Here is a 24,586-nt window from a genome sequence, read left to right as displayed (position 1 = left end):
AGCGACAGCAAGTTGGCAGGCTGCTTGTTTTATTTGTGGCCATACGCGTTTCGAGCTCCCTCGAGCTCTTGATCACTGGCGGCATGAAGCAGGACACAGGCAGTGTAAGAACAGCTGAATTTATTTAAATGCAAAGTCCCGCCCTTGTGGGCGCACAGCATGCTGGTAAAGGTAGTCCCATATAATGCTGACTAGACTTAAAAGTTCTTTGACCAAGTGAATGCTGTTCCCACTTCACGTGAATTATTAATCCCTGTAGGGTAGGAGAACAATGCCAGCACTGCCTTCCAACTGTCAAGTCTCCAAGCGGGTGAGGCTTCCTCTGTCCTGAGCGCACTCGTGGTTACGAGTACACAGGAACCGATAGTTTCAGTCAGGGCATTCTTGCGGCTGGACCAACCATTGTAACATCAAACCAAAGTTGCCCTCAATAAGAATACCACACACAGAGGGGATTGCTGCACATCACCTCACAAGCGGCAGCAAGTTGGCAGGCTGCTTGTCTTCTTTGTGGCCATACGCGTTTCGAGCTCCCTCAAGCTCTTGATCACTGGCGGCATGAAGCAGGACACAGGCAGTGTAAGAACAGCTGAATTTATTTAAATGCAAAGTCCCGCCCTTGTGGGCGCACAGCATGCTGGTAAAGGTAGTCCCATATAATGCTGACTAGACTTAAAAGTTCTTTGACCAAGTGGATGCTGTTCCCACTTCACGTGAATTATTAATCCCTGTAGGGTAGGAGAACAACGCCAGCGCTGCCTTCCAACTGTCAAGTCTCCAAGCGGGTGAGGCTTCCTCTGTCCTGAGCGCACTCGTGGTTACGAGTACACAGGAACCGATAGTTTCAGTCAGGGCATTCTTGCGGCTGGACCAACCGCTGTAACATCAAACCAAAGTTGCCCTCAATAAGAATACCACACACAGAGGGGATTGCTGCACATCACCTCACAAGCGGCAGCAAGTTGGCAGGCTGCTTGTCTTCTTTGTGGCCATACGCGTTTCGAGCTCTCTCGAGCTCTTGATCACTGGCGGCATGAAGCAGGACACAGGCAGTGTAAGAACAGCTGAATTTATTTAAATGCAAAGTCCCGCCCTTGTGGGCGCACAGCATGCTGGTAAAGGTAGTCCCATATAATGCTGACTAGACTTAAAAGTTCTTTGACCAAGTGGATGCTGCTCCCACTTCACCTGAATTATTAATCCCTGTAGGGTAGGAGAACAACGCCAGCGCTGCCTTCCAACTGTCAAGTCTCCAAGCGGGTGAGGCTTCCTCTGTCCTGAGCGCACTCGTGGTTACGAGTACACAGGAACCGATAGTTTCAGTCAGGGCATTCTTGCGGCTGGACCAACCGCTGTAACATCAAACCAAAGTTGCCCTCAATAAGAATACCACACACAGAGGGGATTGCTGCACATCACCTCACAAGCGGCAGCAAGTTGTCAGGCTGCTTGTTTTCTTTGTGGCCATACGCGTTTCGAGCTCCCTCGAGCTCTTGATCACTGGCGGCATGAAGCAGGACACAGGCAGTGTAAGAACAGCTGAATTTATTTAAATGCAAAGTCCCGCCCTTGTGGGCGCACAGCATGCTGGTAAAGGTAGTCCCATATAATGCTGACTAGACTTAAAAGTTCTTTGACCAAGTGAATGCTGTTCCCACTTCACGTGAATTATTAATCCCTGTAGGGTAGGAGAACAATGCCAGCACTGCCTTCCAACTGTCAAGTCTCCAAGCGGGTGAGGCTTCCTCTGTCCTGAGCGCACTCGTGGTTACGAGTACACAGGAACCGATAGTTTCAGTCAGGGCATTCTTGCGGCTGTACCAACCGTTGTAACATCAAACCAAAGTTGCCCTCAATAAGAATACCACACACAGAGGGGATTGCTGCACATCACCTCACAAGCGGCAGCAAGTTGGCAGGCTGCTTGTCTTCTTTGTGGCCATACGCGTTTCGAGCTCCCTCAAGCTCTTGATCACTGGCGGCATGAAGCAGGACACAGGCAGTGTAAGAACAGCTGAATTTATTTAAATGCAAAGTCCCGCCCTTGTGGGCGCACAGCATGCTGGTAAAGGTAGTCCCATATAATGCTGACTAGACTTAAAAGTTCTTTGACCAAGTGGATGCTGTTCCCACTTCACGTGAATTATTAATCCCTGTAGGGTAGGAGAACAACGCCAGCGCTGCCTTCCAACTGTCAAGTCTCCAAGCGGGTGAGGCTTCCTCTGTCCTGAGCGCACTCGTGGTTACGAGTACACAGGAACCGATAGTTTCAGTCAGGGCATTCTTGCGGCTGGACCAACCGCTGTAACATCAAACCAAAGTTGCCCTCAATAAGAATACCACACACAGAGGGGATTGCTGCACATCACCTCACAAGCGGCAGCACGTTGACAGGCTGCTTGTCTTATTTGTGGCCATACGCGTTTCGAGCTCCCTCGAGCTCTTGATCACTGGCGGCATGAAGCAGGACACAGGCAGTGTTAGAACAGCTGAATTTATTTAAATGCAAAGTCCCGCCCTTGTGGGCGCACAGCATGCTGGTAAAGGTAGTCCCATATAATGCTGACTAGACTTAAAAGTTCTTTGACCAAGTGGATGCTGTTCCCACTTCACGTGAATTATTAATCCCTGTAGGGTAGGAGAACAACGCCAGCGCTGCCTTCCAACTGTCAAGTCTCCAAGTGGGTGAGGCTTCCTCTGTCCTGAGCGCACTCGTGGTTACGAGTACACAGGAACCAATAGTTTCAGTCAGGGCATTCTTGCGGCTGGACCAACCGCTGTAACATCAAACCAAAGTTGCCCTCAATAAGAATACCACACACAGAGGGGATTGCTGCACATCACCTCACAAGCGGCAGCAAGTTGGCAGGCTGCTTGTCTTCTTTGTGGCCATACGCGTTTCGAGCTCCCTCGAGCTCTTGATCACTGGCGGCATGAAGCAGGACACAGGCAGTGTATGAACAGCTGAATTTATTTAAATGCAAAGTCCGCCCTTGTGGGCGCACAGCATGCTGGTAAAGGTAGTCCCATATAATGCTGACTAGACTTAAAAGTTCTTTGACCAAGTGGATGCTGTTCCCACTTCACGTGAATTATTAATCCCTGTAGGGTAGGAGAACAACGCCAGCGCTGCCTTCCAACTGTCAAGTCTCCAAGCGGGTCAGGCTTCCTCTGTCCTGAGCGCACTCGTGGTTACGAGTACACAGGAACCAATAGTTTCAGTCAGGGCATTCTTGCGGCTGGACCAACCGCTGTAACATCAAACCAAAGTTGCCCTCAATAAGAATACCACACACAGAGGGGATTGCTGCACATCACCTCACAAGCGGCAGCAAGTTGGCAGGCTGCTTGTCTTCTTTGTGGCCATACGCGTTTCGAGCTCCCTCGAGCTCTTGATCACTGGCGGCATAAAGCAGGACACAGGCAGTGTAAGAACAGCTGAATTTATTTAAATGCAAAGTCTCGCCCTTGTGGGCGCACAGCATGCTGGTAAAGGTAGTCCCATATAATGCTGACTAGACTTAAAAGTTCTTTGACCAAGTGGATGCTGTTCCCACTTCACGTGAATTATTAATCCCTGTAGGGTAGGAGAACAACGCCAGCGCTGCCTTTCAACTGTCAAGTCTCCAAGCGGGTGAGGCTTCCTCTGTCCTGAGCGCACTCGTGGTTACGAGTACACAGGAACCGATAGTTTCAGTCAGGGCATTCTTGCGGCTGGACCAACCGCTGTAACATCAAACCAAAGTTGCCCTCAATAAGAATACCACACACAGAGGGGATTGCTGCACATCACCTCACAAGCGGCAGCAAGTTGGCAGGCTGCTTGTCTTCTTTGTGGCCATACGCGTTTCGAGCTCCCTCGAGCTCTTGATCACTGGCGGCATGAAGCAGGACACAGGCAGTGTAAGAACAGCTGAATTTATTCAAATGCAAAGTCCCGCCCTTGTGGGCGCACAGCATGCTGGTAAAGGTAGTCCCATATAATGCTGACTAGACTTAAAAGTTCTTTGACCAAGTGGATGCTGTTCCCACTTCACGTGAATTATTAATCCCTGTAGGGTAGGAGAACAACGCCAGCGCTGCCTTCCAACTGTCAAGTCTCCAAGCGGGTGAGGCTTCCTCTGTCCTGAGCGCACTCGTGGTTACGAGCACACAGGAACCGATAGTTTCAGTCAGGGCATTCTTGCGGCTGGACCAACCGCTGTAACATCAAACCAAAGTTGCCCTCAATAAGAATCCCACACACAGAGGGGATTGCTGCACATCACCTCACAAGCGGCAGCAAGTTGGCAGGCTGCTTGTCTTCTTTGTGGCCATACGCGTTTCGAGCTCCCTCGAGCTCTTGATCACTGGCGGCATGAAGCAGGACACAGGCAGTGTAAGAACAGCTGAATTTATTTAAATGCAAAGTCCCGCCCTTGTGGGCGCACAGCATGCTGGTAAAGGTAGTCCCATATAATGCTGACTAGACTTAAAAGTTCTTTGACCAAGTGGATGCTGTTCCCACTTCACGTGAATTATTAATCCCTGTAGGGTAGGAGAACAACGCCAGCGCTGCCTTCCAACTGTCAAGTCTCCAAGCGGGTGAGGCTTCCTCTGTCCTGAGCGCACTCGTGGTTACGAGTACACAGGAACCGATAGTTTCAGTCAGGGCATTCTTGCGGCTGGACCAACCGCTGTAACATCAAACCAAAGTTGCCCTCAATAAGAATACCACACACAGAGGGGATTGCTGCACATCACCTCACAAGCGGCAGCAAGTTGGCAGGCTGCTTGTCTTCTTTGTGGCCATACGCGTTTCGAGCTCCCTCGAGCTCTTGATCACTGGCGGCATGGAGCAGGACACAGGCAGTGTAAGAACAGCTGAATTTATTTAAATGCAAAGTCCCGCCCTTGTGGGCGCACAGCATGCTGGTAAAGGTAGTCCCATATAATGCTGACTAGACTTAAAAGTTCTTTGACCAAGTGGATGCTGTTCCCACTTCACGTGAATTATTAATCCCTGTAGGGTAGGAGAACAACGCCAGCGCTGCCTTCCAACTGTCAAGTCTCCAAGCGGGTGAGGCTTCCTCTGTCCTTTGCATTTAAATAAATTTTCCTCCGTCCCACACAATAAACAAATCGTCTATAAATCTTTTCCAGACTTTGATATGCTGTGTGAATGTTTGCAGATTCTTGTCCCATGCCATTGTTTCCTCCCACCAACCCATGGCGGTGCAAGCATAATTGGGGCTAAAGGAAAAGCCCATGGCGGCTCCATTCTTTTGTTTATACATGGTTTCCCCAAACATGAATACATTGTTGTTGAGCAGATATGCGATCATATCAAGCAGCATGATGTTGTGGTGTTGGTAGTGAATGTTCCGTTCCTGGAAAACACGTTGGCATGCCTCAAGGCCCATGTCGTTGTCTATGTTTGTATACAAAGCGATCACATCCATGGTAATCAGGATGTAATCTGGTTGCCACTTTATTTGTTTCAAGTTGCACAGAAAATCCGTGGTGTCTTTTATGTATGACTTTAGAAGCTTCACATGTGGGCTCAGGTAGAAGTCTATGAAGTTTGACAGAGGTTCTAGTAAGGAACCTTTGGCCGACATGATCGGTCTCCCTGGTGGTTTCGTGGCGTTTTTGTGGATCTTGGGCAGAAAATCTATTAATCTATAACCTCTGTCAAACACCAACACAGGAAGAACCAATCAGGTTCATCACGGATTACAGTCAGGAGACCAAGCAGGTAAATCAGATACTAAAAAGGAATTGGAAGCTTTTACAGTTGGATCCAGTAATAGGAGAAAAAATGGGTAACCACCCCATACTGACATATAGGAGAGCGAAAAACCTCCAGGACCAATTGGTTCACAGTCACTTTCAAACCTCCAATAAGAAGTCATGGCTGCAAACTAAGGGCTTTGTAAAATGCTATAACTGTAAGATCTGCGAAATAGCAAAACCAACCACAGAAATACTAATGCCCAACAACAAAACTTGGAGAATCAAAGAATGCATCACATGCAATAGCAAAAACACGGTATACATGATTGAGTGCCCATGCAAGCTAAGATATATAGGCAGCACAATCTGCGAATTAAAAAAACGTATACTTGAGCATGTAAGGGCTACTGTACACAAGGACAGAAGCAACGCAGTTGCTAAACACATGGAACTGAACCATGAAGGAGACTGGAAAAAACTACGCTTCTGGGGCATTGAAACCATGAGTCTCTCAGCAAGGGGTGGACACAATGAGAAAGAACTCCGACGAAAGGAATCGAAACACATCTTGAGCTTCAGGACTATGACACCTTTCGGGCTCAATCAGTCGGAGGAACTATATATACACCTTTAACCAAATTGAACTCTTGAACCTTTCTGTAACGTCCCGCCAACCATGAACAATTTTAACTTGATTTCTCCCTTATTTACTTTTTCACTACCTCACCTATTATTGTCACTTGATTTAAGCTCACATGTGAAACTGACTGCTGTTCCACTGTACACTAACTAGCCCACCAGAGGACAGTACTTTTGACAAATAGAATGGGAACCGGCTAAAAAGAACCCAAGTATAGAGATAAATGGGCTTCGCTCATATACTGTAACCTTGTTTAATTAACTTGAACCATAGGAAACGCTATGACTTGCCAATACTGTATAAATCCCTAAGGACACAGTACGGGTTTCACGAGAAACGCAGTTTAAATGTAAACCTTGGCGACTACCAGTTCCATCAAGCACCACACAGTATATCCGTCACCATAGCCCACTGGAGGGCGGGATTTCAATGCTAACGGGCTCCCTATGGCTTTCCCATAACAAAATGGTATTTACGATACAATTGTTAATTTATACTAAAATGTTCAAAATGAACAAATGTGAACAGCATGCCATAAAAATGAAGAAAGGTAATGCATCCCCTGGTACTCCCTGTTGAAAATGTTTTAAATAACTATACCAGTGCAAGGCAGGTAACTCACAGACTACCAGTCCCAGAACACCCAGAACGGAGGGGCGGTCTAGAGACCAAGGGGGTGTAACCTCAATGTTTTGCTTGTTTCATAAAATTGTGAGCCTCACAAACCAAACTAACCGTGATCAAGACAGCGGACGCTGTCGAAACGCGTTGGTTGCTTTTTGTTGTTTGAATCCCCCACATGGATTGATGAAAATAAATCGTGAATCTTCACTGAAATAAGCGTGTCAGAGCCGTCTTTTCTGCGACTCCACTCCTCCCCGGGACCGGGGAAAACCTGTTGTAATATATATATATATATATATATATATATATATATATATATATATATATACATATATATATATATATATATATATATATATATATATATGAACAAACAATCCAGCTCCCACAGAAAACTCCATGGACGAAGGCACGGACACAACGTAATCAAGATGTGGCAGATATTTATTTCTCAGGTCCACCCTCAACCCCTGAGATAAGAGATACGCGTTTCAGCTTTCAGGAAGCCTTTTTCAATCTATATATATCATGTTTTCCCCCACAGGAAAAAATCCCCCTGGGCAGTGCCCCTCCTGTACAACTCCAACAATTTTGCAGGTGTTCACTTCCAGCTGACCAGTTGGAAACGTATTCATGCCTGGCTTCGAAATTAGTAAATCTTTTGACTGTTGCCATGGTAATAGTGGGTCATAGAGAAGTTTGTGTTTACTCACAAAAATTAAGTTTGTAGCTGTTCCCGAACAACTCCCTTCTCCTGATTTACTCATGCACTGAAGGTATATTATGCATAGGTAAATGTAGTTGTAAGTGCATATTATACCTTCATGGAGTCCTCTTCAAACCAGTCCTGAACTATGTAACTATGCGGGTGCTCATTCCCCTGACAGCTGTACCACACTAAACGCAGCTGCTTTTTATGTGAAATGCACATAAATATATATTTATATAGAAAATATGTTTTCCCTGTTTCTCACCCAGTGGGTTTGGATTTACATCAGTGCTGGGTGGACTCCATACTAGTGGAGCGGTCTTGTTTCAGCACCCGGTGCTGTCAATATAGTGTCTACGTTGCGGACCATTCCAAGGCCCATCATTGAACATTTCTTCTTAGGCGTAAATGTAGGTAACTGCATGTGTGGCTGCATCTTTCTTACACTATCTGTAACATTCCATATTTATGCTCAGTGAAGCTTTGATGCACCATGCGCCTCCGTGCTTTCAAGTCAAATGTACTGCTTCCAGTTGACCCCCATATAGACCAAACTAGAATCAATACTATTTCAAGAAAACACTTGTATAGAGCACAAGAACCCTTATGTTAATCAGAGCACTCCACAACCTTGTCAGGTGCTCACAGTACAATATAAATGATACATATTAAGTAGCTTGACAAACCATAAAGCCCTTTGGGTCTCTCAAGCGGTGTCCAAATGCAAATAATGGCCATTTTGAATGCTCACTGGTTCTGATCCCTTACCTCATACCCTTCTAACCCATGGCTGTGGGGAAGCATAGGCTATTTTTTATAAATTTGTTTAGGGTCTAGATTAAGCCATGTGAGCCATTCCCATAGAGATTCCTCTGTTTGATACCAAGGTACCCATTTAAACTTCTAAAATGTTTCTCAACTAACACAGCCGAAGTATTACAAATGCCTTTTCTGGAAAATGATTGTTACCATTATAGGTAAGTAAACTTTTCATCTGCACCGTTGAAACATGTTTTAGTTTGATTGGTATTTCAAGCCGCTCCCACAATTGTTGATTCCCCATTTTGTGGTTTTGTAGTCCCAGGTCAACCAAAGGCTATAGATATCCATATAAACTTGGTGACCCAATCGGATGCACTCTATACAGTGAAGAATTCCAATGGAAACCCTTTTGTAAACCTGAACCAATAAGGGCAGCAACATCTTCTGGAGTTAGGAACAACAAACCTATTCCAAGCAAAGTAAGGACACATTTAAAAAGTATTCTTAATTTAATCTCTTATGCAAAATTTGTATGTAGGAAAAATTCTAACATTAATTTCATAGATACTGGTACCTTTTTACCTATTGTTCACTGTTGTAAAAAGGGTTTTGTAAAAAAACAATTCATTACTGTTTGTAGAACTAAATTAATCATCCAATATTCTATTTGTACGAAACTAACTTTGAAAGGACCATTGTTTTGTGAAAGATGACCTACATCAACCAAGGTTACAGTGTGTGGGTTCAATCCTTCACATGGCTAAGGGATTTCTACACCTTTTGGCATGATGGGACTGTTTGTGTTTTAACACCGTTGTTGGACCCTGTGTGTTAGAGTTGTAAGCTCTTATGTTTTTACTTTTACTTTGTGTTTAGTCATTCCGACCTTTGCATAGACATGTTAAAACATTCAATATAGCTTGCAGCTGGCGAGGTAATGGCCAGGGGAGAGCGTTTGAGGCAAAGGGGATAGAGTGCATCTGGACAGCGAGGTTTAGGCAAGGAGTGGAGGCAATTACACCTGATTGTAGTGGTTATTAAACCCCATGGAGTGATGAATTTAGAATGAGTTCTTCTGGCATTTAATGGTTTGATTTTTCTTTTAGAATGGTCCAAAGGAACAGTTTAGACCATAGATGCCTGTGGTACTGTGTGTATGTGACACCGAGGCGATAGAGGACCCCAAGCAGTGCACATTATAGTTCATGACTATCAGCTCTTGCCCTTTTGCCTGTGCTGGCTACCTTGGACTGATGGCTCATGACAGGTGATGGAAGAATAGGCAAGAGAGTTTCCATCCTTGGGGTTGGGATGAGGTGGAGTCTTGTCCCAGATTTCTTGTCTTGCTTGTGCCTATGATCTTGCATGGCCCTTTGTTTAAAAAGTGTGCCCCTGGATTCTTAATTATATGTGTGGATACCAGAGAGATTTAGGATTTTCTAATCTTCCTTGATACATTGAGAAATGTTGCAACTTTCTGTGGAATTTTCATATGATAGTCTCCCAGGAGTCATGGCAGGGTTTCTTTTGGTCTTCCATGTGCATTTACCTTATCAAGTTCTCTAGGTAGGTGTTCCTGCATTCACTTTCTAAGAGGACATGAGCAATGTTTTTCACTGAGGTCACCTTGTAGAGCGAGTTTGGGTGTGAATTCCTGTGCCATCTGTAGCTTTGCTCCTCTTGGGATTCCAAAAGGGTCAGTCTTCCTAGCTCAAAACGTCTGCACTCCTCCCTGTCTTGCAGATCAGCCAGGTATGGAGGCAGTTGTAGACAGGTTTAATTGATTCCATCCCTGGTATGTTGTTTTTCCATCTGAAGCATCGGGCAATGCACAACATATGTGGGAGATTCCGTGTCCTTGCTTCTTGCGCTATTCACTCTTTTTGATTACTTTTCAGCATGTGTCAATCAAATGGGATGAGCAATGCTTGGTAGCATAACTCATACGTTTTTTCCCAGCACTGTAGCTCAGTCAGTATAAGTGTATAGTCTGCTTGATATATTAAAAATTAATAAATCTTCCAGTACGAAACCTCTATCTCCAATAATGCGCCGACAATGGCGTAAATTAACCATTGAGGCACTACAAAAAGCCTGGGAGAAGCCCGACCTCAGAGATACAGACGAAGTGGAATATACACTTAACAAATTCCATGACTCACTCACAGAGGCCATAGATAAAATTGCCCCCCTGAAATCATTTAGGCAGTTTCCTGTGGCCAAACAGGAAAAATGGTACACGGAGGCACTCAGAACCGAGAAGCAGGAATGTAGGAGAATAGAGAAGAGGTGGAGGAGAGTCCACTCTGAGGAAAATAGGAAGGCTCATCGTATAGCGCAAGCAAACTATTATAAAAACATCAAACCCGCCCGCAAGAATAGCTTGGCCCAACAACTCACCGAAGCAGGAAATTCATCCAGGGAGCTATACAGGATTCTTGAAACCTTGGTTAAGCCCACGGCATGTATCAGTCCGGACGACTTCTCACAGACTCTGTGTGATGAGGTCTCTCTCTATTTTGAGAATAAAATTGACTCCATCTATGGAAAAATCTTAACATCCCAAAAGCAAAAAGGTATCCTAAAAGTTCCCTCCTCAATTAATAACATCAATTCCTCGTTGACTGCCTTTCCTCAAATTAATAGTAAAGATCTCCAACTATTGATTACCCATGTAAAAACTGGGTCCCCTGATGATCTCCTCCCCGCCAAAATCATAGCCCCTTTGAGTACTCTGCTGGGACCTTACATTCAAGATGTTATAAACCAGTCTTTAATGAAGGGACACGTGCCAACTGATTGGAAGAGAGCGGTGGTGAACCCCATCCGTAAGAATGCTGCCCTCCCCTGGACGGAGCTTGCCAACCTCCGGCCCATCTCCCTCTTGCCATACCTTAGCAAACTAGCCGAGAAACATGTCAATACGCACCTGTCCAATTACATCGAGGCAGCGGGCGGCCTAGACCACTCTCAATCTGGTTTTAGGCCAAATCATAGCACAGAGTCGGCCGTCCTTTCAGTGACTGATAACATCAGGATGTCACTTGATGGGGGGGGGCTCAGTGATTCTGGTGCTATTAGATTTGTCCGCTGCCTTCGACACGGTGTCGCATGGAATACTTCTCGGCCGTCTGAGGGAGATGGGAATAGGAGGGACCGCCATGTCATGGCTGGAAAGCTTACTCACGGGCCGCCAACAGGGTGTCAAGTTGGGCTCCCACAAATCCATCTGTAGGGAGCTCACTAGGGGAGTGTCACAGGGCTCGTGTTTGAGCCCCAAGCTCTTTAACGTGTACGTGGCCCCCTTGGCGGACATAATAAGATCTCATGGGTTCACTCCAATATCTTACGCCGATGACACCCAGTTGCTGTTCCCCTTCCAAACCCTTACGCCGACAATAATGCAGTCCTTTGCAGACGGGATGAGAGCTGTAGCGGATTGGATGGCCCAGAACTTTCTCCAATGCATCGTGACTAAAACCGAAGTCATGTTGTTTGGAGGGGCCACTCTACTATGGTCCCCAGATTGGTGGCCCCTGGAGTTGGGACCGGTTCCCGCCCCAAAGCAGACCATTAAAAATCTGGGAGTGCGCCTGGACCAAGCATTGATACTGAAAGATCACGTCAACCAAGTCACTGGAACTTGCTTCCGGGTAATTGGGCTGCTTCGACGTATCTTTCCCTTCCTGCCTGACACCCACAGGAAGACGTTGGTACAGACATTAGTCATCAACAGGATGGACTACTGCAACGGACTTCTCATTTCGGCCAATCAGGAACAAATGGATAAACTGCAGGTGATACAAAATACTGCAGCAAGACTCATCGTGAACGCCCAACCACGCACCCCATCACGTCCCCTTCTTTCTCATCTCCACTGGCTTCCAGTGAGACAAGGTGTCAATTTTAAAACATGTTGTATAATGCACAAGTGCATTTATGGATCAGGACCTAAATATCTAAAAGATATATTTGTACTGTACACACCCGGCCGCGTCTTGCGTTCCAGTAATTCCCAGATGCTGCAGGTGCCAAAAGTGAAGAGAGCCAGACAAGGTGGTCGGGCTCTCTCTCTCAAAGGCCCAGTTCTGTGGAATTCCCTGCCTGCACAGTTGAGACATACCACCAATCTTCTTTCTTTTCGAAAGAAATTAAAAACATATCTCTTTACTCAGGCCTAGTAATTCCCCTACCATACTGCAGTATTGTCCTTGTCTGTTAACACAACACCACAACGGAAGCAAAAGCGCGGAGATACCCCTTCGGGGCTGATTCAGGCGCTCTACAAATACATAAATAAATAAATAAATAAATAAGAGCTGCCAATGGGGAGGATTATGGGATCCGAAGCAGGGATTTAAGATTGTATCCCATCTTCAAAGCAGTGAGTGAAGCAGGTAATTACCTTATCTATCACATTTGTCTTTCGAGATTACTTTTCTATGTGCAGTTTCCAGGAGCCCGATGAAGCTATGATTACACCCAGGTAGGTGAAGGTCTTTCGTTTGGTCATCTCTCCAGGTAAAATTGTGTGGTACTCAGTTTCACATTTTGGGGACTCCAGAACATGATCTTACTTTTTTTCTTGGTGCTCGTGATGCAGTTTGTGTTTTTCAAAAATTATCTGTATGACAGAGTAATTTTTTTAAATGTAAGCCTTGGTAAAATGAGAGGCCTGGAGGTTTAGACTGTCCCAGCACGACTGCTGTGGGCTTTCTTTGAGTTGGAGCGACTCATCCCAGACTTGAAATATGTGCATGTAAGTAAGTATCATTTCATCAATGGTATCTCCACCCTGGCTATCTTTATACAACACTCACTGACTATTACAAGCACTCATTCCTCCAGTTTTAAGGTTTTTTTTTATTTCTTTTTGTTTTGTCTGAAAACATGATAAGATTGCATTTTGTAAGGCAAACTTTTTAGTGGCGTCAGCTAGATCAAGATCACGTAAGACATTATAAGATTTCCCGTATGAATTGTTTTGTATACTCCTTTTTAAAATCCTGTTTTTAGCTTATATATCTCGCCACATGAATTCGATTGATATAAAATTGTTTAATTGTGTTTTACTTGTACATAAATGTTTTTATTCTGTTTGTATGATTTTTAACTAAATCGAATAAAGAATCTTTGACTGACTGCATGGTAATATAGGATTTTGCCAAAGTTATGCATTGGTCTTTGGAAAGTTTACACAAGATGTAACTGAATGGTAGATGTTGCTTCATATCATGTCTGCATTTTTTAAAGAAAAAAAACATTAAACATTTGTTTAAAAGAATGTGAGAGGAAAAAAAACCACAAGCAATCTGAGTGCCACATGTGTAAGATTTGAGCCCGAATTTCTAAGTCATTTTGCGACATCACTGCAATTCATGTTTCGGATACCTCCTTACTGCTTAAGATTTTCCCGAAAGAGGCTAGTCGTCACAATGCCACCAGGCATTAGACCAAGCAGGCTTAGCAGCAGTGAGCTGCTGAGGGCACCTGCATCAATAGTGGAGTTCAGGTAAGGCCTAAAAACGTTGGCACTATCATCCACATTCGTAAGAGAGCATATTCCTGCTTCAAATATTTGAAAGGAAGTTTTCAAATCTTTAGACCGAGCTCTCTTTTTGGAAAGAGGAATGATTGTGAACCAGTACAGGAATCGCTAATAATGAAATACATGCAATGTGTTTTGTCCCGTTGGGGACTGCTTGTGATAGTTTCACTGTGTGCTATGTTCAATTATTGAATACTTAAAATTATCTAGTAAGATGCTTTTGACTATTTAATCATTTATTTACACATTCTTTTTACAATTAAACCACAAACCCATGCTGAACACAGCTTGTAAATCTCATTGCATTTGATCCAAGCTGTATATCCAAAGACTCATTTTTTTTATATACTCTGAGTACATTAATCAAAGAAGCAAATATCTCAAAGTTCATTTACAATTCTCAGCCCAAGAGGACAAATGCTAGTAGTAGTCCATATGAGTACTGAACCAACACACTCAATTTACAACACTGGCATACCTGTTTCCTACATGACTGCTGCTTGAGCCATTTCGAGTGAAACAAGACTGCAATATAGCGTTTTTCTTCAAACGAGATGCAAACACCCCAATTCTCATCTATGTATATTTCTACTACCTCGCTGTACAAAAGCCTACAATGCTTCGCTCAGGTTACTGCAACTTTGCTACTGTACTGTCCCAGAACTTTTGATAATTGTCCAATTCCACCAGTTCATCATATCAATGACATCGAGATACTAATCCCAGCTCCATGTATCACTCTACCGAAGACTGTTAAATGATGTCTCCTTCTAACCATAAGAAAAAAGGACATTTCACAAGGCTGTGGATGACTAAGTGAGATCGTCTTTACCCGAGCAATGGTTGCTTAGGTCATACTTACTACTTCCCAACCGGTATCAGCCACCAACATCACAACTACACATGTTGCCCCCAGTATCTCCCCATCACTCCTTTACAGATTTGGCACCAATGCTTTCAAGATCAAATACTCCTCAAATGTTTCCAAACATGCAATGAAAAACCTCTTCCAATATCCCCTTTGGACGTACACTCAAATGCTCTTCCCCCTTTGGCCTCTAAGGCAACCTTTCTATTTCCACCTAAAACAATGGGGAAAATTATGTTCCAAGACATGACACAATCCTGGCCACAATTAGCTTCAGTTATCTCTCCCTCAAGCCCTCCGGCGATCCTCCATGCTCCCCCTCTCCGTCAATTCATAACACCCCTCACTTATTTTCCTCTCTTTTGGTCCACTCAGTCAACCCGTCTCACCACAGGCGTTCCTACAGCCCGATATGCCTCCCACTACCCGTAGCTCACTGCTAACACTAGACCTTGAACATCCCTCCCGCATGCCCTTTCCGCACAGTTTCTCCCCAACCACCACAAACCAGTATCTCCCCCTCTGGTTGCTGGCGCCTCCCTCTTCTCAGCCATACAGTAGGCCATACGCCTCCCACCCTACCTCTGACACTCCCTATCCTAACATCTACCAACACCAGATACTAACAACCAGTGCCCCTCACCTGCACCTCAAGCCCTCAGAGTCCGCCCCTGAGAGTCAACCCCCATCTTATCACAATTGCAGAACATAACTGGCATCCGTTTAAAGCTCCTTTCTTTGTTCTCACAACTCTCTCGAAAAATGAACATACTCACATCGGCTCTATTCCATCTTTTTTAAAAAAATATCTTTTTTATTACTATTTTTTAGTTTACGTGAGTCACACAACATTTTCTACATTCACATTTTTTTTAAATAAATTCCTTTTCAAAATAGATATGTTTACAACAAGAAGAGAAGTGTGGACAAGTGTGGATTATGGATGTGTGGGTGTATTTGGGGATATGACTGTGCACTCTAACATATCTCCAGGATTTACATCCTTCCTGCACATTATCCAGCATGTAGAACTACCGGTGCGATTTATTAACTAGTAACTGAGGATCAAACTGGGGTCAGGTCGGGGGAGTTGGGATGTGCCCAGGCGGTTGCATTTTGTGTATAGGCTGTTATGCTGTTATTGTTATGGTATTGAGTGTGTGGGAAGATGCAGCAGTACCCGCGAAAATGGCTGTAGTTTCCGGTATCTGTGTGGGGTTTTGGGGATTTAATGATGACAGAGGATCTGTACGAGGTCTGGTTGGCAACCGAGGGTACCGAAGATGGTTTGTTATGTGTTATCTGTAGCCTGAATTGGTGCAGAAGCGGGCCCATTCTGTAGATATGTGGCGCTTGCATAACCCCCTCACCTCTTCCTTTCTGATCGCATCCTCTTCTGCTACTTCCCATTTGGTAACAGCTCCTATCCAGGTGCCAGTGAATGTACTGTCAGGGTTCACCAATGCATAGTTATCCCTCTTTTTGCCAGCAATATAGCCAGTGATGTAAAGCGTGTTTGAACTTTGTGGGGATTTCAACGCCGAAACACCCCTAGTGCACTGGCCTCCAGTGTGTTCATATCTGTTAGTACTATGACTTCCGGTAATGTCTCATGTATTGAGTTCCAGTAAGGTTGTATGATGGGGCAGCTCCAAAACATATAGTTGGAACGCTGCGTCGGAAGCCTGATATCAGGGCATTAAAACTACGTGTCTGGATAGAATCGGTGGAGGTGTGCCATTGTTAGGTATGCGACTGTTAGGATACAGAATTGTATATTTTTTAAATGTGAATTTCGGGATACACGGTTTCAAGAGGGCATGCTGGCTATTAGAGATTGGATGCTGGCCAACTGCTTGAGGTTGAACTCCGAGAAAACGGAGGTGGTCATTTTTGGAAACATCACCCCACACTGGTCACCGGTGTGGTGGCCTCCTTCGTTAGGAGCTTTATCAACCCCCTCTGCTAGGGTCAGAAATCTGGGCATAGTTTTTGATGATAAGCTAAACTTTGTAGCTCATGCTAACCAAACGGTGGCGAATGCTTATCACAAACTCAGACTAATTAGGAAAATCATTCCCTTTCTGTCGGATAGTGCGGGAAAAACAGTAGTGAGTACATTGGTGCTCTCCTCGCTTGATTACTGTAATGGTTTGTTTGTCAACGCACAAGCCCGGGTTATCTCTAAGTTACAGATGATCCAAAATGTAGCAGCAAGACTACTTTCTAAAACTCAAAAATTTAACTCAGTCAGTCATATAATAAAAAACTATCATTGGCTATCAATTAAAAATCGAATCAAATTTAAGTCACTTTGCTTAGCATTTAAAGCCATTCATAACCAGGGTCCTAGGTTTCTGCAAACTCAGCCCTCCACCTACCGCCCTTTAAGACCACTGAGATCGATGTCGTTGCATCAATTAGCGGTACCACGCACAAGGACAGTCACTTGGGGAGACAGGCGTTTTACGGTATCTGCAGCTAGACTCTGGAACTCGCTCCCATTGACAATTCGAACAGCACAATCGCTCCCCCAATTCCGGAAACTGGTGAAGACCTGGTTGTTTAACCAGTAATGGGTTCCTCTTTCAGACTCTGCCACCCTCAGAAAAAACCTATCTGGTATTCATAGCGCCAAGACGCCCGCGGGCATATGTATGCGCTCTATAAATTGTAATAATAAATAAATAAATAAATAAATAAATACTGTCTTGGGATATTCATATGCGAGTTCCCACTCTTTATCATGTAGTGGTCGTCCTAGCTCCACTTCCCAAACATGTCGTAATGATCTAGCAGTTTGGCTGTGAGTTCTCATATGGCTTTGTTAAACCCAGTAAGCAGGTGCCGACCAGCACCCATATGGAGAATGGTGTGCAGCACCAGATATGTTGCGGGTTCCCATTCAGACAAGTCCTAGAGCAAACGGCAACTTGAGATCATTTACCTATGTAGAAGGAATTGTCCGGAGGAGAGACCGCTGTCATCCGCCAGTTGATCCTTGAATAGGGATTCCATCTTGAGAAGTGAGTAGTCTGTCCATGTTTGCAACATTTGTGTTGTGTACTATCCCTCGTTTCCTGGTAATCCGACTAGGGGCAGCAACAGGGTGTAAAGTGGTACTCCTAGGGACAAGTGGTGTGTCCTTTGCATGCAGGTTCGGGCCACAGTTACTTGCAATGTGTATGTCGACATAGATCAGGTGCCGGGTAGAAGCAATCGGCGAAGTGCGGTGGTGGAATTGGTCCAGCCTCTGAAGTAGTTTCCCCTAGGTGACGTTCTGCTGTCTATTGAGACAGCCACTGTTCTGCTGTCCAGTGAGACAGCCACTGCAGTTGTGTGGCTAGGAAGTACGCTTTGGAGGATGCAGCCCCCAAGCCCCAACGGTCTGTCGGAAGTTGCAGTTTAAAATTCCAAGGAGCTCAGAGGGAATATGGACAGGGTCGCCCTCCACTCACAAACTACAATTCAAATAAAGACCCAGTCCAATGGCGTGCCTATATATCAGTGACTCACAGGGGGGGTTTTAAATGTCCTATTCCCCACTACACTCATACACATTATGGAGAGGTAATGCACTGTGCTCCGCCCACGTTAAAAGACCTGTTCTCTCTGGCAACACCACAGAAGCCCCCACTCAAAATGAGCCAACCCGGAAATGGTCACACAAGTCCACAACAAGCATTGGACCTTCCTCTTAATAGAGGAAAAAATGTGCGAGAAGCAAGTGACCCCTCACGGAAACACCACCATCGGGGTAACTGGTATGAAATTTCCAGACAGGCCCCTGTCTCATCATCGGTGGTCACCTGCTTCTCAAAGAAAAGTGAGAAGAAAGAAAAGACGTGTCCAAAACAAACAACACATATAGTGACAAATCGTGAAGTGCAGAAAAATCTGCTAGTGACAGACAAACACAAATATAACCGAGTGCTTAAAAACACACACAGCACACCAGTCCCTTAACCAATTTTATTCATAGGGCGGTGATCGTGTGCTGTCGGATATTAAAAAGGCTGGTAGCTAATCATGCGTACCATTACCTACTGCCAGTGCCGACATGTTTCACTGCTATGTTTCGTTAAGCAGTTTCATCAGGGCTGCACTCAAATGCTGCCACTTCACTTTTTTGGACACTAGTTCTGTAAAATGCTGCCGAGAGAGAACAGGTAAAAGACATATTTAAAAACATGTAAACCCTAGGGTGGCAAGAAACACAATAGGGGGATAGTAAGTATGGTAATGTGTGGAATATTACCAGGAGACAGCCAAGCTACTCATACCGGCCGCTCCGGTATCAACAAGGTCACCGGGTATTTCTAACATGAGTTTATCCCTTGATCCTTGGAGGAACTTATAATCTGCAAGAAAAAAAGACGTACAGGGGCTTGTATACTGTACTCTATAGAGCGCTGTTCTGCTATCTTTCAATGTGCCCATTCATACTTCAAATTGGGTGCATATCATAAGTGCCCTTAATAGAGCATAAAACAACCAACTCCCTCATCGCTGCATTCATATAGAGGTGTATGGGAGAACTACCCACTCCGAAGAGGTCATGGTGCTGTTGCTCGTGCCACCGATCCACAAACATAGCCACTTTGCCCACCCGGTTCAAACTGGCAAATCAAAATGCGATCGTAACTGATTATTGTATTTAGAACAGACACACTGCGCTTTAAATACGCCCTCGGCGTAGAACACACTCTGCAACACACATCAGGCACAATGGCCCGAGGTACTTCCCTGTCATGCCACTCTCGAAAAACACCTCCTCACCGTCACGGGCTTGGAAGAGCTCCTTTCCTCAGCCACGCCGGTCACTCATCCCAGAGGTATACAAATACTGGGAGTCGGCGGGGCCCTGCCCATCACGTAATACCACGTGATCGCGATCTCGGGCGTGTCGGCCATCTTAGCCTAGTCACCGAACCAAGTATTGAGGCATATGTGAGGGCATTATATTACTGTTGTGCCCCAAATTGGTCAAAAGGTGCCGCACTATTCAGGGACTCTTAGCCTGGCAAGGAGAGGATGGTAACTAATTTAAAACAAGGGGTTGTAACTACGGGGAAACAGCGCTCATCTGTAAGTTGTGGGTATAGAACTAGTTGAAGGAAAGTTCAAGTGTGCCCATAGGGCAAGAAATTTTTTAAAAAACCAATTATGGGCACAGAAGGCAAAAAGCCTACCCCAGCGAGGCAAATTGAACCAGTTACAACAAAAAGCCCAGCAGGAATTCCGAGGCAGGCAGGGACATACTCTACCCTCCTAAGGGGCACACTGCTTTTGATGCCCACCCTGTGTCATAACAATGTGTGAACCACTCGGACTCCTCACATGACCATGGTAATATAGGCCACTGTGGCTGCATAACAACTGGTACGGGAGTATAGAAGGACCCCCATATCAACTGGGCAGGTATGACACCAACTCCCTCACCCACGCCCGGGGGAGGCAAATTGTACACCTGCATACCCCAGGACGCGGCGCTGGTGGCAGCAGCCCGCGCCCTGGGGAATCAAGAATGGTTCTATGATACAACCCATACATTCGTACTGCAGTGTATTGAGCTTGCTTTAACAAGGAACTACTTTGGCTATAAAGATCAGCTTTATCTCCAGGTGTCTGGTACATCTATGGGGGCTACGATGGCACCTAGCATAGCCTGTATCTATGTTGGACAGTTCGAGGAGCACGTCATCTATCATAACAGCAATCCTTTCCAGAGCCAGCTCCGGCTCTGGAAGAGATATATAGATGACATGCTATGCATCTGGTCAGGAACAGAGGAATTTCTCCTAGAATTCCTCAACTGGCTGAATGTACAAGATGGTAACCTCAAGTTCACTTGGACTTATGATAGACACAAGGCAGTGTATCTTGATCTTGACATTGAGAACAGCATGGGCACCATTAACACCTGTGTACATCAAAAGCCCACAGATAGGAATTCTTTACTCTCCTATGATTCCTTTCACCCCAGGGCATTGAGGGACAATTTGCCCGTGGGGCAATTTCTGAGGTACAGACGCAATTGTTCCACCACCAACACCTTTTTAGAACAATCTGAAGAACTGGCGTCGAAGTTGACCAATAGGAACTACTCCAACAAGATAGTGAAACAAGCAAAAAAGAGAGCTCTTAACACACCTAGGAGCGCCCTCTTAGAGAAAGTAGTCAAACAGAAGGACGACTGTGTACCGGTTGTCATGACGTACGATCCTATGGCCACGAAAATCCGACAGTCGATCCGCAAGCACTGGTCAATTTTGTCCAATAGCGAGTTCCGTATGCCACCTCCGAGATTCGCCTTTAAGAGGGCGACTAACTTGAAGGATAGACTTGTACATTCTAAGGCCCACGCAGCACAAACTGATTGTAATTCCACCATACCCAATGGCCATTTCCCATGCGGTACATGCTCTGTATGTCCGCTCACCAAGAAGAGCAAGAGTGTGATACTCTCATCGGGTAGGGAGTGGTTCCACAATCAGTTTAGCAATTGCAACTCTACACAAGTGATATATAGACTTACGTGCCAGTGTGGTCTATATTATATAGGACTCACTTCTCGCAAGATTAAAGTACGTATACAGGAACATCTGAGTACCATCAGAGCAGGCAGATTAACAACTAAACTGGTCCAACACTGTTTCACTGAGAAACATACATTCCAGTGGACAGTGCTTGAGAAAATCAAGGGTTCCCCTCAGAACATTGATGGTATCCTTCTAGCCAAAGAAGCACGCTGGATCTACATTGAGAAAACGGACAGGACAGGGCTCAATGAGATCATAGAATGGAACAGGATCAAACTATGATGGACATTCTGCTCTATTGAAGTCCCTTGACCTGCAATACCTGTACAATTTGCCTCCCCCGGGCGTGGGTGAGGGAGTTGGTGTCATACCTGCCCAGTTGTTATGGGGGTCCTTCTATACTCCCGTACCAGTTGTTATGCAGCCACAGTGGCCTATATTACCATGGTCATGTGAGGGGTCCGAGTGGTTCACACATTGTTATGACACAGGGTGGGCATCAAAAGCAGTGTGCCCCTTAGGAGGGTAGAGTATGTCCCTGCCTGCCTCGGAATTCCTGCTGGGCTTTTTGTTGTAACTGGTTCAATTTGCCTCACTGGGGTAGGCGTTTTGCCTTCTGTGCCCATAATTGGTTTTTAAAAAAAAATTCTTGCCCTATGGGCACACTTGAACTTTCCTTCAACTAGTTCTATACCCACAACTTACAGATGAGTGCTGTTTCCCCGTAGTTACAACCCCTTGTTTTAAATTAGTTACCATCCTCTCCTTGCCAGGCTAAGAGTCCCTGAATAGTGCGGCACCTTTTGACCAATTCGGGGCACAACAGTAATATAATGCCCTCACATATGCCTCAATACTTGGTTCGGTGACTAGGCTAAGATGGCCGCCACGCCCGAGATCGCGTTCACGTGGTATTACGTGATGGGCGGGGCCCCGCCGACTCCCAGTATTTGTATACCTCAGGGATGAGTGACCGGTGTGGCTGAGGAAAGGAGCTCTTCCAAGCCCGTGACGGTAAGGAGGTGTTTTTCGAGAGTGGCATGACAGGGAAGTACCTCGGGCCATTGTGCCTGATGTGTGTTGCGGAGTGTGTTCTACGCCGAGGGCGTATTTAAAGCGCAGTGTGTCTGTTCTAAATACAATAATCAGTTACGATCGCATTTTGATTTGCCAGTTTGAACCGGGTGGGCAAAGTGGCTAGGTTTGTGGATCGGTGGCACGAGCAACAGCACCATGACCTCTTCGGAGTGGGTAGTTCTCCCATACACCTCTATATGAATGCAGCGATGAGGGAGTTGGTTGTTTTATGCTCTATTAAGGGCACTTATGATATGCACCCAATTTGAAGTATGAATGGGCACATTGAAAGATAGCAGAACAGCGCTCTATAGAGTACAGTATACAAGCCCCTGTACGTCTTTTTTTCTTGCAGATTATAAGTTCCTCCAAGGATCAAGGGATAAACTCATGTTAGAAATACCCGGTGACCTTGTTGATACCGGAGCGGCCGGTATGAGTAGCTTGGCTGTCTCCTGGTAATATTACACACATTACCATACTTACTATACCCCTATTGTGTTTCTTGCCACCCTAGGGTTTACATGTTTTTAAATATGTCTTTTACCTGTTCTCTCTCGGCAGCATTTTACAGAACTAGTGTCCAAAAAAGTGAAGTGGCAGCATTTGAGTGCAGACCTGATGAAACTGCTTAACGAAACATAGCAGTGAAACATGTCGGCACTGGCAGTAGGTAATGGTACGCATGATTAGCTACCAGCCTTTTTAATATCCGACAGCACACGATCACCGCCCTATGAATAAAATTGGTTAAGGGACTGGTGTGCTGTGTGTGTTTTTAAGCACTCGGTTATATTTGTGTTTGTCTGTCACTAGCAGATTTTTCTGCACTTCACGATTTGTCACTATATGTGTTGTTTGTTTTGGACACGTCTTTTCTTTCTTCTCACTTTTCTTTGAGAAGCAGGTGACCACCGATGATGAGACAGGGGCCTGTCTGGAAATTTCATACCAGTTACCCCGATGGTGGTGTTTCCGTGAGGGGTCACTTGCTTCTCGCACATTTTTTCCTCTATTAAGAGGAAGATCCAATGCTTGTTGTGGACTTGTGTGACCATTTCCGGGCTGGCTCATTTTGAGTGGGGGCTTCTGTGGTGTTGCCAGAGAGAACAGGTCTTTTAACGTGGGCGGAACACAGTGCATTACCTCTCTATAATGTGTATAAGAGTGTAGAGGGGAATAGGACATTTAAACCCCCCCCCCGTGAGTCACTGATATATAGGCACGCCATTGGACTGGGTCTTTATTTGAATGGAAGTTGCAGTTTAGCCAAGGCAACCCTGTGTCAGCCATTATCCCAGATACGGGATAATGGATGAGTAACGAGTCCAGTTCCCGGAAAAAGGGTCGGGGGATGACCGGGATGTTAGTGAAGTGATATAGTAGTCGGGGTACTATTATTATTTTAGCCAAAGACAATCTTCTGGTTAGCGCCAGGGTGAGAGTCTTCCAGAATCCCAAACCCACTGCCTCTCTTATCCCTGCCAATGCCTAACAATGGTTGCCCTCGTATAAATTGGTAGTGGAGTGGTACAATTTGGCTCCTAAGTACCAGTGGCCATGTGTGTAACAGGTAAGATCCCAGCCACACATGCAGATCCTTTGGACGTGTCTGTACATTCTGTAAGAATAGTCCAAATTGGGGCTAGGTCTGTCATGATATCTTGCATGTATAATAGTAGTTAGTCTGCATACAACGATACACTATGGGTAGGGCCCACTATGGGGATACCGCCAGGTCTCTCGCTTGGCGGAGATGAATCACCAGTGGCTCCACTGCCATGGTGAACAGCAGGGTGGAGAGAGGACATCCCTGTCTTAAGCCCCTCTCCAGCCGGAAAGGGGTCCAAGATATATCGTCCTATGCGTACTGTGGACGTGAGTTTCATATATAGTAACTGTGTTTATGCTAATATGGTTGGGTCTATCCCCACCCGATGGAGCACTGCGAAAAGGTACGACTATGTGAGAGTATCAAAGGCCTTCTCCAGATCCAGGATCAGCCTGGCGGCCCTTGGATATGTGGCTCATACTCTGTCCTGAACGTGGAATAACCTGCATATGTTCTGTGACGTATTTCTACCTGGAACGAACCCACATT

At 45.3% G+C, this 24,586-nt stretch overlaps 1 protein-coding gene across 1 annotated transcript in view; it reads left to right on the top strand.

Annotated features, from left to right (window-relative positions):
* The window catches only part of TEX26 (testis expressed 26), a 105,061-nt gene that overhangs the window by 20,732 nt on the left and 59,743 nt on the right, over positions 1 to 24,586 (top strand). The window contains exon 4 of the mRNA XM_086935139.1: positions 8,767 to 8,929. Coding sequence (XP_086791265.1) covers positions 8,767 to 8,929 — 163 coding nt within the window. The remainder of the gene's footprint in view (positions 1 to 8,766; positions 8,930 to 24,586) is intronic.

The sequence above is a fragment of the Lissotriton vulgaris genome, chromosome 8 (assembly GCF_964263255.1).
Source record: "Lissotriton vulgaris chromosome 8, aLisVul1.2, whole genome shotgun sequence".
Taxonomy (NCBI): Eukaryota; Metazoa; Chordata; class Amphibia; order Caudata; family Salamandridae; genus Lissotriton; species Lissotriton vulgaris.
Note: the sequence above shows the minus strand (reverse complement) of the source record. Positions and strands in the feature narration are given on the sequence as shown.